At 53.5% G+C, this 13,109-nt stretch overlaps 1 protein-coding gene across 1 annotated transcript in view; it reads left to right on the top strand.

Annotated features, from left to right (window-relative positions):
• Ptprn2 (protein tyrosine phosphatase receptor type N2) overlaps positions 1-13,109 on the top strand; it is a 455,648-nt gene that overhangs the window by 101,314 nt on the left and 341,225 nt on the right. The window contains 1 exon segment of the mRNA XM_048337774.1: positions 5,447-5,526. Coding sequence (XP_048193731.1) covers positions 5,447-5,526 — 80 coding nt within the window.

Below are 13,109 nucleotides of genomic sequence, written 5' to 3'. Positions count from 1 at the left end.
CTAATTGTGTCAGCCCAGCTAATGCTGGCATGATATTTCAGGGTGGGGCACAGATTGTGGCACTGGGATCAAAGTGCCTACAGTTTTGCCTGCCACCATCTCCCCAGTGCTGTCAGTGACTTCTTGACTAGCTAGAGAAACACCTGGGAGATTTCCCACTGACCTCTTCCTCCTATGCATTATGCATACTCTCAGCCCCAGGTGTAAGCAGTTTCTCTTTAAATAACTGGGCCATAGTCTGGCTCAGCATGCCGGTGCTCATTGCAGGCTGCCTCTGCGCGTGGACACTGAGGAGAGAGTGCTCTCTGGCCAGGTTTGGGGAGGGCAGAGGACAGAGTGCCCTGGGCCTGCATAGCCCAGGCTCAGCCTGTGGAGGGGTGGAGGAGGCCCGTCTCAAAGGTGAGTGTTATGCAGCCTTTGGAGACCGGGCCACTACCTGCCTCTAAGGTTCCCATGACCAGGCTGATGCTCTTCCCTCAGTGGGGTCAGAACCAGGGCCAATGGGAGCAGAGTGTCAGTGACAACCACAGTGGACTCCCACAACAGAAGAAGCAGGCTGCAGCGGCGGCAGATTCCTGCAGGCAGCGTGAATCTGAGTGGGCTGTCAGGGCCCTTGAGGCTTTCCAGGCAGTCCTGGTGCAGGAAATTTCCTTGCTTGGAGGTTGTTTACTCCCTGGGCTGATTACATTTGCCTAATTAGTGTGTTTAGGAATGCAGTGAAGGAACCACAGTGAAGGTTGGAGCTGTGCAGGGTCACCTGCAGGCATCCCAGGGGCGGGGGGGGGGGGGGGAAGAGAGCCCAATGCCTTTGGAGGCTGGTGCTAAGCTCCCCACAGCTCTGGGTGTGGCAGAGCAAAGGCCACCTCACAAGCACAGCAGTGTTCACAAGCAGGAGCAGTGTGCAGGAAGCAGAGAGGAAAGGCATGGGAATGAACGACAGGAAGGACAGTGCAAGGGCTGTGACGACTGGGAAGGGACCCTCGGCACTGTGGCACTGCTAGCGGGGTGCAGGGAACGCTGGCAAGAACCGCTGTGCTGCAGCTGCAGCTGCAGACCCACGTGGGAGAAGGGTGGCGCTCATGTCTACCAGCCATGCTGTGCCACTGTGGCCCGCAGCCTGCCTTAGGACTGTGTCTGCCCCCAGAGCTGTCTGCGCCTTCGTCCAAGGTGGCCGACCGGCTGGCTGCCGTCCTGAAGGGTTGTGCAGAGCCCTGTAGGTGGGGTGCCCTGTGTCCTCTGTGGACTTCTTGGCACGAAGCCGTGTCGGCTTGTCCCACAGTGAGGACTTCCTGGGGACTCCCTCGTGGGCGGGCCCCCTCAGGTCCTGGGTAGACTGGATAGATGGACCAGGCAGCAGTTGGTGGATGCTCTGTTCTTGGGCACACTGGTGGCTGTCGGGGGAGTCCACTGTCTTACGCCCTCCCTGGAGAGAGCTGGTGGAGGGTCTCCCATGCTCTGCCTTTGCCATAGTGTCCGTGGATGCAGCACCCGCCCCTCTGGCCAGCAGTTTCCCATGGTGCAGGGCAGCCTGGATGCAGGAAGGAGACCAGGCTGAGGGCTCACTGTAGACCCACGGTGGTCAGGCCCATTGAGCTGGTTGGGCAGGCATGCATACAGGCCTTTGACTCTGCTATGTCCTTCCTGCTGTGTGCTCCAGGGGCCACTGAGCCACGGAGGATGTGGCTACAAAGGCATTTGCTGTGAGGACAGGTTAGGACCCACTTCCATACTGGCCGCCACCCTCTGTCCTCTCAGTGCCATCCCGTGACTAAAGCTGTTCTTCCAGGCAGGCAGAAGAGGGCAACGATTTGCAAGGGGCGGTGAGTGCTCGTGAGAACAGAAGAGGGATGGCTGAAGGCAGCATCGTTGTTGACTAACAGAAAGGCAGGACAGCAGACATGACGTCCGACCCAGGGCTCGTTCGTCTGCGGAGATGATGTTCATTCCCAGGCCACTGAAGGAGACGAGAGTGAGGCTCCAGGCTTCTCCCCAGACTCCCGTTCTGGGTTGGAAATGAACCAGCCAAGGCGAGGTGAGAGGCACTCGGCATGCCTGCCCTCGCAGAGCTGCCGCCTCAACTAAGTCCCCAGGCTCCCTCTCTCAACACTGAATTAAAGCTGCGCCTCCATCTTACAGAGCCGAGGTCTGAAAGGAGGAGCCTTGAACCCCAGGCCGTCTGGGGCTCCGTAGAAACGACCGGTCTTCCCTGCTCTTTGCAAACGACCCTGTGACCACAAGCACCCATCGATCGCAACTTGAGACAAGTTGACTAAAATTAGCTTCAGGGCTCACAAAACAAAATGGAGAGAGGTGACTCCTCTGTGGCCACCACTGTGCGGGGCCCAGTGCTCAGTGGTGCTCGTGGAGGCTTTGCCTGGACCTGTCGCCCCTGCCAGTTCCATCACCCGTCCCGTGCCGTGTGCCACGGACATTGTCACACACTCTTCTCTTGCCTGGAACCAACATGTCCTGGCTGGACACACTGGCCCTTCCTGGGCCCTGCTGGGCCTGCAGAGTGTTTATAGAGTGGTGGGTTCCAGAACCCCCAGGTAGCTCCGGAGCCGTGGGTGTGTATATGTGTGTGTGTGTGTGTGTGTGTGCAGGCCATGGCTGTGAGCAGAGTGGGGAAGCAGGAAGGACTGGAGTATGAGCCTCAGATCCTGGGACTGGGCCTCAAGGCTCCTCGGCCATCTTGCTCCTGGGATCCCCTCAGCAGCACTGCTCCCAGCTGGGTCATTTCACACCTGATTTTCATTTGGAAAGCCAGAGCCCTGCCCTGCACTACATGTGAGTTGAGAGAGGAGGCCTGGGGAGCCTCTAACAGGCCAGGAGACGGGCGGTCAGTGGTGGGACTGGTACAGACATTTGGGTCAGGGAGGCTGGGCGGGGCTGTGACCCTCTCTGCATCTGTAGAGTGGGTTCCAGGCTCTCTGGCAGGGCTCCTGCAAGTAGGAACCTGTTCCTGCAAGTATAGACCCAGAACCCTGGCTGGGTTCTGCTGGTCAGAGAGCACCTAGGTGGTGCTGGTGGCTCTGCTCAGGTCAGCCCGGAGAGCCCTGCCGTAGATGGCGACCCCGGGGCCGGGGGACCCCCTTGCCAGGCCCCCGTGTCTGCCGGGGAATGGCGACCCTGGGCTGAAGAATGAAGGCAGGCGCCGCTCTCTCCCCATGGCTTGCGTGGCCTACATGGTGAGTTCAAACACGTTCTCTTCATTGTCTTCAGAGAGCATTTTTAGCACCAGAGGGAAATCTTAGGTTTGGGGCCCATTCTAGTCTCATCTTTTGGGGCGATTTCTACATATGTTTACATTCAGAACCCCACAGACTCTCCCACACGTCTTGGCATCCAGTTGCTAAGATCTGTTGTCTGAAACATTGTCTCAAAGTGGGTGAGCATTCCCTTGAGGAAGACGGCTCTCCCTCAATGTCTAATGTGGATGACAGAGAGCTTCTGAGCCCAGTTCTTGGCTCCGTCAAAACACGAACTGTCTGCTATGTGGTCTGCTGGGAGGTGCTGGAGAAACGGGGAAATCTGCGGCTGTTGATATCCTCCAGGGAGGAGGCATAGAGCGGGCTTTGAGGTGCAGGGGACCCCCTCATTCGGATCAGCTGACCTGAATGGAGGAGGCACAGCAGAGATGACTCTCACTAAGCCTGTAGGCCAGAAGGCTCCATGCCAGTTCCATGGAGAAGGAACTAGCAGAGAAAAGGCTCAGCTGAAAGGTATTGGAGCGAGGAGATGGCGGGGAATTCCTCCCAGGTTCTCTGGATGGAGAGCGAGTCACGGGAAGCTTAGCTCTGCGGTACAGTGCGGCGTGGGTTACAAACGGTGGAGGAGTTAGGACCAGCATGGCCAGGGCTGTGTTCACAGATTTCATAGGACTTGGAGGCCCTCTGGATGTTAGGCCTGTGGCCCAGAAGGGTAGCAGCTGGTCTTCTCCCTAGCACTGACTCAGGACAGGTATGGTGGGGCTCAGTCATGTGAAGACTTCCGTGCGAGTACAGTCACAACCTTTGCTCTTCAATGGTGTGGCAGCTTCACTTTCAGAGGGCAGAGGCCCTGAGCTGCTGGCCGGGACGGTGGCTCTGAGGCCCCGCAGGCCCGCAGGGGCTGACACTCGGCACGTGTGGGGCGTGACGTGTACAGGAGGGCTGAGATGGGGCACGCTTGTGAGGAGGGAGTGTCCCTCTGGGTGGACACGGGCGAAGGCCCACCAGGGCTGGAGGAGGGTGTGGCGGAGCCGTGGCTAGGCAGAGATGTCACCCACAGGCTGTGTTCCTGCAGTTGGTGGGCAGGGTGTGAGACTGGTGTGAAACTGAGGGGCCTGGGTGCGGTGAGTTCACACCTGGGCAGTTTGCACACCCAAGGGGAAAGCAGCCTTCGGGACAGCCAGGGCGTCCTCTGTCACCACCTCCCTCCTCAAGTATTTCTTGTCTCCCGGGGAGATTGACCCCCAGAGCGGGACTGCAGGCCCCTGTTCCAGGAGGTGCCACCTGGGGCGCGGTGTGAGGAGGCCGGCCGCCGGGCGTCTTACAGCAGCACTCCGCGTCCGCCTCTGGAAGCACAGGAGGCGGCACGTGGCTGAAACTCTTAGAAAGGCGTACTCTTTTTTTCAAGATTATGTTCATGATGTTTTAAAAAAGTGTCAAACGATTTTGACAATTCCTGTCTCGTAATTCCCTGCTGGTCGTTTTTGAAATAAATAGTGCTTAATGACTTTGCTGGTTTTCAAAATGGCTCCTAGAGAGACTTTGAACCCTCACCCCGCTCTGACTTCCTTGGGGGTCCATGCCAGGCTCTATTTCCATACAGTTCTTCCTTTCAGCGTGTAAGGATGTCTGCCAGCTAACCGTGGGTTACTGGGGCTGAGATGAGTTATTCTATAACAGTATGTCCTGTGTGTGTTTTCAAAGAACAACACCACTAATAGAACTGGACTGAACACAGTCACAGGGCAGAAGGCAGGAGGCAGAGGCAAGGCCGGCACTCACGGCCGAGAAGGCAGGGGTGGGGCGGGCGCTCACCTGCCGCTCAGGGAGGGAGGCAGGGGCGGGGAGGGAGGGAGGCAGGGGTGGGGCGGGTGCTCACCTGCTACTCAGGGAGGGAGGCAGGGGTGGGGAGGGAGGGAGGCAGGGGTGGGGCGGGCGCTCACCTGCCGCTCAGGGAGGGAGGCAGGGGTGGGGCGGGCGCTCACCCACTGCACAGGGAGGGAGGGAGGGAGGCAGGAGCAGGAAGGGAGGGAGGGAGGCAGGGGCAGGGAGGGAGGGAGGCAGGGGTGGGGTGGGAGGGAGGGAGGCGGGGGCAGGGAGGGAGGGAGGCAGGGGCGGGCGCTCACCCGCCGCACTACACCGGGTAGTCTTGCTACCCAGCTTGCCCAGCAGCTCCTGGACAGGCGGCCCTCTGTGCCGACACAGTAGTGACTCCATTGTTAACTGCTGTCTTTCAGTGTTCTGGGGCCTGCAGTGACCTTCAAGGTGAGCGCCAACGCCCGCAATGTGACGGCCGCGGATGTGGAGAGGGTGACGGGTAAGTGTGTCTCCTGCGTGTACGCGTGCCCGGGTGCCCTCGCTCGAGCACACCAGAGGAGGCAGGTGCCTCGTTGCCGAGACGATGAGGTCCAAGAAAACTCCGTTTTGGAAACGCGAGAGTGGGCGTCCGTGTGCCCCAGCGTGCCGTGAGCGCGCAGTGCTGTGGGTGTGAGGATTGTCACACCACGCTGGCTGGAAGTACACACCGACGACGCGTGTGGTGCTCTGAGCAGAGACCCAGTGGAGGTCTCGGGCTGGAGGGGTGCTGGGAAAGGTCTGCCGCCCAGACCTTGGGTTTCTGCTGCCTCCGAGGCCTCTGTCGGACTTGGGGTGCAGCGCTGGGAGGCCCGTGCCTCCGCCCCCAAGCGTTCTGGGACCGCAGGCGCCCGGAGGGTGCGGGCCGGCCTGGTGTGGGGTGGCTGCAGGTGTCACGGAGATGCCTGAGCGCGGAGGGCGCGGAGGGCGGGAGAGCCGTGCCCACCTCCGCCCGCGGAGGCACGGGGGGCCCCTGCCTTCTCCCCCCCCCCCCCCCCGGGGCGGGGCTGCCGGGCATGCTCGCCCAGACGCTCTTGGGGGACTTTTGCTGGTGGATACTGACTTCCAGGCTCACGTGCTTTTTTAATCTAAAAAGGATTCTTCGCAAAGCAGTGCTAAAGTCCAGAAGTCTGATGGATCTAGGCTTTTGTAAGGCGCTGGGGTCTGGGTGCGGCACGGGTACGCAGTGTGGGTGCGCTGGGGACAAGGAGTCAAGAGGTGGCTTTCTGGGCACCTTGCTACCTGAGGGGAGGGGCTTTCAGCCTGGGCACTTCGGCCTGCCATAGGTTTCCCACGGGCCCTTTGTTCGACAGCATCTATTCAATGTGTGCCAGGCTCAATATCTGTGGTGACTGAGCTCAGGTGAGACCACCATCTCCAGGGTTCACACGTGGAGGGGCGCCGGGGCCACCATCCCGGGGGTCACCCGGAGGGGCGCCGGGGCCACCATCCCTGGGGGGTCACAAGAGGGGCGCCGGGGCCACCATCCCTGGGGGGTCACAAGAGGGGCGCCGGGGCCACCATCCCGGGGGTCACCCGGAGGGGCGCCGGGGCCACCATCCCTGGGGGGTCACAAGAGGGGCGCCGGGGCCACCATCCCTGGGGTCACCCGGAGGGGCGCCAGGGCCACCATCCCGGGGGTCACCCGGAGGGGCGCCGGGGCCACCATCCCTGGGGGGTCACAAGAGGGGCGCCGGGGCCACCATCCCTGGGGGGTCACAAGAGGGGCGCCGGGGCCACCATCCCTGGGGGGTCACAAGAGGGGCGCCGGGGCCACCATCCCGGGGGTCACCCGGAGGGGCGCCGGGGCCACCATCCCTGGGGTCACCCGGAGGGGCGCCGGGGCCACCATCCCTGGGGTCGCCCGGAGGGGCGCCGGGGCCACCATCCCTGGGGTCACCCGGAGGGGCGCCGGGGCCACCATCCCGGGGGGGTCACAAGAGGGGCGCCGGGGCCACCATCCCGGGGGGGTCACAAGAGGGGCGCCGGGGCCACCATCCCGGGGGGGTCACAAGAGGGGCGCTGGCAGTTGCTACACCACAGCAAATTACCCAGCATGAGAAAGTGATTCGCGTGAGGCTGGATTGGCTGGAACTCGAGGATGTTCTGAATGGGAAAAAATGAGGCGCAAGGCAGCCCTTTCCTGTCCTTTTCAGAGCCATGGCTGTGCTCACAGGCAGTGGCCTTTCGTTTATTTTTTGCTTTGTAGTGAAAACCGTTGGCGACTGGAAATCAGATTTCTTGTTTGCTTCAGATGTGTGTGGGGAAGGAATGTAAGCGAGAGGTGGGAGGCCGCGAGGGTCCTGCAGCGTGGAGGGGCGCGGGCCTCGGGAGTGGGGGCGCGGCGCCCTGGAGGGGGGCGCGGGCCTCGGGAGTGGGGGGGCGCGGCGCCCTGGAGGGGGCAGCGTCTCACCCAGCGGCGGCCCCACGGGGAGCCCAGCGAGGGAGAGCTCCGGACACGAAGGCGCTGCTCCTCCGGGGTCTCGCTGTCAGCCCCCGGCGCCGCCTTGCTCGGGGCGTTGCCAGCCGCCTCGAGGGACTGCGGGGCGGCCACACGCCCCGTCAGGGCGCACACCCGAGAGCCTGGGGTACCAGGGGGAGCCTGGGGTACCAGGGGGAGCCTGGGGTACCAGGGAGAGCCTGGGGTACCAGGGGGAGCCTGGGGTACCAGGGAGTGCCTGGGGTACCAGGGGGAGCCTGGGGTACCAGGGAGAGCCTGGGGTACCAGGGGGAGCCTGGGGTACCAGGGGGAGCCTGGGGTACCAGGGGGAGCCTGGGGTACCAGGGAGGAGAGCCTGGGGTACCAGGGAGAGCCTGGGGGGGCCTGTGGGCCTCTGGCTCCTCCGCGGGGCTTACAGGATAGGCCGTTGCTAATGCGGGGAGAGCAGGCCTGCCGTACAACCTAAGGGCCGTTCACGGTGCTAGCTTTATACAAAATGATACAGAAATTAATAGGCAAATAGCTAGCACCACATTCGTCCTTCCCCAGCATCATGAGGTACGGATGCTAGGGGATAAACGCGGCTGGCTTTCCTATTCAAAAGCTCTTCCTTGTCCTAGGTGATTGTTTTCTGGGAATTCTTTCTTCCTTTCCTCTTTCCTTCCTTCCTTCCTCCTTTCCTTTCTTCCTTATTAGTATGTATTAACTGTACAAAAGTATTTTCATACGTACGTACAACAGGCTCCATCAAGCTGCATTCCTGTTACCCCTCACCCTGGTCCTCTCCCTCTCCCTGAAGGCTCATACGCGTCTTCTACTACCCTGCCATTTCAAACTCTAGATCCTGCACAGGAGCGAAAACAACCAGCATTTGTCTTTCTTTTTTTTATAATTTATTTATTAATTAAACAAAAAATTTTGACAAGGTGTTGTGCACAAGGGGTACAGTTACATAGTAGGGCAGTGTGTACATTTCTTGTGATATCTTACACCCTGCTTTTCTTTCCCTTCCCTAGGTCAGGTAGACATATATACAATACACAGTGTACCAAGAACACCTGGCCTACGCCAAAGTAACTTCGCCTAGGGCTTTACATGTAATGTTGACAATAGACAATATGTCGACAATAGTCTTATATGAACGTACATATGTAGCTTTTGAGCTGTTGTGATCCACTGAGAGGTCAATTTTTGACCTTTATATGTTGAGTAGTTGTTTGGTTTTAGTTACATAATGTAGGGTCGCTGACCCAAACCTGTGGGAAATACCATTTGACAAGAAGTTTTTGGTTTCGCAGACCTGCTCCCTACTGTCTCTCCCTCCACCCTCCTTAACAGTCATATATCAGGGAGACCATGCCCCTTTGTTTTCTGTGTTCTAGGCTTGTCTCGCTCAACATTATTTGTTCGAGTTCTGACCATTTCCCTGTGAATACCAATATTTCACCATTTCTAATCGCTATGTAGTATTCCATTGTGTATAGGTACCCTATTTTTTGGATCCATTCATCTGTAGAGGGGCATCTGGGTTGTTTCCATATTATGGCTATTGTGAATTGTGCAGCAATAAACATGGAAGTGCAAATGTCTTTTTGATATCTTGGGACTTGCTGTTTAGGATAGATGCCTAGGAGTGGTATGGCTGGGTCATAGGGTAGGTCTATATTGAGCTTTTTGAGAAACCTCCATACTGTTCTCCAAAGTGGTTGTACTAATTTGCACTCCCACCAACAATGGAGAAGGGTTCCTCTTTCCCTGCACCCCCTTCAGCATTTGTTGTTGCCTGAGTTCAGAGTATAGGCCATTCTCACTGGAGTGAGGTGGTATCTCAGGGTTGTTTTTATTTGCATTTCCTTTACTGCCAGGGATGTTGAACATTTCCTCATGTTTCTTTGCCATTTTTATCTCTTCTCTTGTGAAGTCTCTCTTTAGCTCCTTTGCCCATTTCCTAATTGGTTTACTGGGCTTGGAGGAGCTTAGTTTTTTGAGTTCTCTGTAGATGATAGATATTAGGCCTTTGTCTGTTGCTGTGCTGGTAAAGATCCTTTCCCATATGGTTGGCTGTCTTTCTAGTTTGGTGGTTATGTCCTTAGCTGTGCAGAAACTTTTTATTTTGTAGTAGTCCCATTTGTAGAGTCTCTCCCCTAACTGTTGTGCCCCTGGGACTCTATTCAGGAAGTTCCTTCCTGTGCCTATAAGTTCTAGTGCCTTTCCTACTCTGTCCTTCAGTAGTTTTAAGGATTCAGGTCTGATGTTGAGATCCTTGATCCATTTTGAGTTGATCTTGGTGCATGGTGATAGGCTAGGGTCCACTTTGAGTTTTCTGAATATGGCTGCCCAGTTTTCCCAGCACCAGTAGTTGAAGAGGCTCAGTTTATTCCATTGTATGTCTTTAGCTCCTTTGTTGAATATCAGTTGACTGTAAAAGTGCGGTTTTATTTCTGGATCTTCAATTCTAATCCATTGGTCTTCAGGTCTGTTTTTATGCCAATACCAGGCAGTTTTTGCTATGATGGCCTTGTAGTAGAGCTTGAAGTCTGGTATTGTGATAGCTCCTGCACTGCTTTTTTTTTGCCTAGAATTACTTTGGCTATTCTAGGTCTTTTGCTGTTCCATATGAATTTATGGGTTGCTTTCTCTATTTCAGTGAAGAATGTAACAGGGATTTTGATAGGAATTGCATTGAATTTGTATAACAATTTGGGCAATATGGCCATTTTCACTATATTGATTCTGCCTACCCATGAGCATGGGAGGTCTTTCCATCTCCTTGTGTCTTCTTTGGTTTCCCTTATTAGATTTTTATAGTTCTCATTAAATAGGTCCGTCACGTCTTTGGTTAGGTTGATCCCTAGGTACTTTATTCTTTTTTTGGCTACTGTAAAAGGAATTATTTCCATAATTTCCTTTTCTGCTTGTATATTGCTGGTGTACAGAAAAGCTGCTGACTTTTGTGGATTGATTTTGTATCCTGCTACTTTGCCAAAATGGTTTATTAGGTGTAGGAGTTTGGGGACTGAGTTTTTTGGGCCCTTCAGATATAAGATCATGTCATCTGCGAATAGGGATAGCTTGATTTCTTCCTTGCTGATGTGGATCCATTTGATGTCCTCCTCTTGTCTTATTGCTATGGCTAGGGATTCCAGCACTATATTGAAAAGAAGTGGGGAGAGTGGGCATCCTTGTCTTGTTCCTGAGTTTAGGGGGAATGATTTTATTCCCAGCCCCTAGGGGGAATGATTCTAGTTTCTCCCCATTTAATACAATGTTAGCAGTTGGTCTGTTGTATATGGCTTTTATTGTTTTAAGGAATGTTCCATCTATTCCTGTTATCTCCAGAGCTTTTAATAAGTATGGATGTTGTATTTTGTCAAGGGCTTTTTGGGCATCGACTGAGATAACAATGTGATTCTTGATTTTAGTTCTGATATGTGGTGAATTACGTTGATTGATTTACGGATGTTGAACCACCCTTGTGACTGAGGGATGAAGCCTACTTGGTCATGATGTATGATTTTCTTGATCAATTTCTGGATCCTGTTAGCTAATATTTTATTGAGGAGCTTTGTGTCTGTGTTCATTAGTGATATTGGTCTGTAGTTCTCTTTTTTTGTTGGGTCTTTGCCTGATTTGGGGATGAATATAATATTAGCTTCATAGAATGAGTTTGGGATTTCTCCCTCTGTTTCTATTTCGTGGAAGAGTTTGAGGAGTATTGGAATTAGCTCCTCACTAAAGGTTTTATAGAATTTGTTGGTGAATCCATCTGGGCCTGGGCTTTTCTTTGTTGGGAGGCTCTTGATTACCCCCTGTATCTCGCTGTAAGTGATTGGTTTATTTAGTTGATTTATTTCTTCTTGGTTCAGTTTGGGCAGTTTATACTCCTCTGAGAATTGATCCATTTCTGTAAAATTGTTTTTTAGTGAGTAGAGGTTCTGGAAATAGTTCCTTATGATTGTTTGAATATTGTGTGTATTTGTTGTAATTTTTCCAGTGGAGTCCCTGATTTTATGTATATGAGTCTCTTCTTTTTTTTGTAAGTCTTGCGAGGGGTCTGTCAATTTTATTTATTTTCTCAAAGAACCAGCTTTTAGTCTTATTTATTTGTTGAATGGTCTTTCTATTTTCAATCAGATTTATCTCTTCTTTAATCTTTGTGATCTCTCTCCTCCTAGTCATTTTAGATTCGATCATTTCTTGTTTCTCCAGATGTTTTAGTTTCATCGTGAGGCTATTCACCTGCCCTGCTTCCATTCTTTTAATGTGAGTGCTGAGGGCAATGATCTTGCCCCTCAGTACTGCCTTAGCTGTATCCCATAGGTTTCTTTGTGATGTATTTTCATTGTCATTGTGGCTTATGAATTCGTTAATTTCATCCTTAATTTGGTCTGTGGCCCAAGTGTTAGGTAAGTGAGGGGTTTAGCCTCCAAGAATGTGTATAGCCTTTGCAGTAACTGTTGTTATTGAGGGTTACCTTTATTCCACTGTGGTCAGATATAATACATGGGATGACGTCAATACTTTTGTATTTGCTGAGGTTCTTTGTGTGGGCTATGACATGGTCTATTTTGGAGTATGATCCATGGGGTGCTGAGAAGAAGGTGTATTGGGTCTCTGGTAGGGTGGAAGATTCTGTATAGATCTGTCAGATCCATTTGGGAGATGGTGTTACTTAGGTCCTCAGCTCCCTTGCTAATCCTCTGGGTGTTGGATCTATCTCTTGGAGAGAGTGGGGTATTAAAGTCACCCACTATGTTTGTGTTTAGGTCTATCTTGTTCTCTAGTTCTGTGAAAATTTGCTTGACATATGTAGGGCCTCTTTTGTTCGGTGAGTATACATTTATCACCGTGATGTCTTGATTCTGGATTTTTCCTTGTATTAAAATGTAGTGTCCTTCTTTGTGTTTTTGAGTTGATTTTAATGAGAAGTCCAGCTTGTCTGAGATCAGGATGGCTACTCCTGCCGTTTTGGTAGGTGCGTTTGTTTGGAAGATCTTGCGCCATCCTTTCATTTGGAGCCTGTTTTTATCCCTTGCTGTAAGGTGGGTCTCTTGTAGACAACAGATGGCAACTTTTTGTTTGCGGATCCATTCTGCCTGTCTGCTCCTCTTTATTGGAGAGTTTATACTGTTTATATTCAAAGAGATCAAGGATGAGTGTTTTTTCCCCTTCCATTTTCCTGTTAGGCTGTTTTTCCTCTCTTTTTTTCCTTGTCTTTTGTGAGCTGCTCTTTCTGTTGGGCTCTGGCTATTATAGTTTCTTTCTGTTTCTGTGTGTCCTGTACGATTTCTGTTGGGTGAGATTCCCCTCTTAGAATTCGCTGTATGGCTGGTTTTTTATTCACGTACTCCTTTAGGTCCTCTTTGCTATGGAAAGATCTGTTTTTTCCCTCGAATATGAATTCTAGTTTCGCTGGATATCTAATTCTGGGTTGGCAATTGCTGGCAATTGCTGGCCTGTAGGACTTGGATGGTGTTCTTCCACTCTCTTCGTGCGTGGTAGGTTTGTGTGGAGAGGTCTGCTGTTATTCGGATCCTTTTCCCATTGTAATAAATTACTTTCTTCGCTTTGGCTGCATTCAAAATTTTCTCTTTGTTCTTGAAATC

Source organism: Perognathus longimembris, chromosome 2, assembly GCF_023159225.1.
Source record: "Perognathus longimembris pacificus isolate PPM17 chromosome 2, ASM2315922v1, whole genome shotgun sequence".
In the NCBI taxonomy this organism is placed as follows: domain Eukaryota; kingdom Metazoa; phylum Chordata; class Mammalia; order Rodentia; family Heteromyidae; genus Perognathus; species Perognathus longimembris.
Note: the sequence above shows the minus strand (reverse complement) of the source record. Positions and strands in the feature narration are given on the sequence as shown.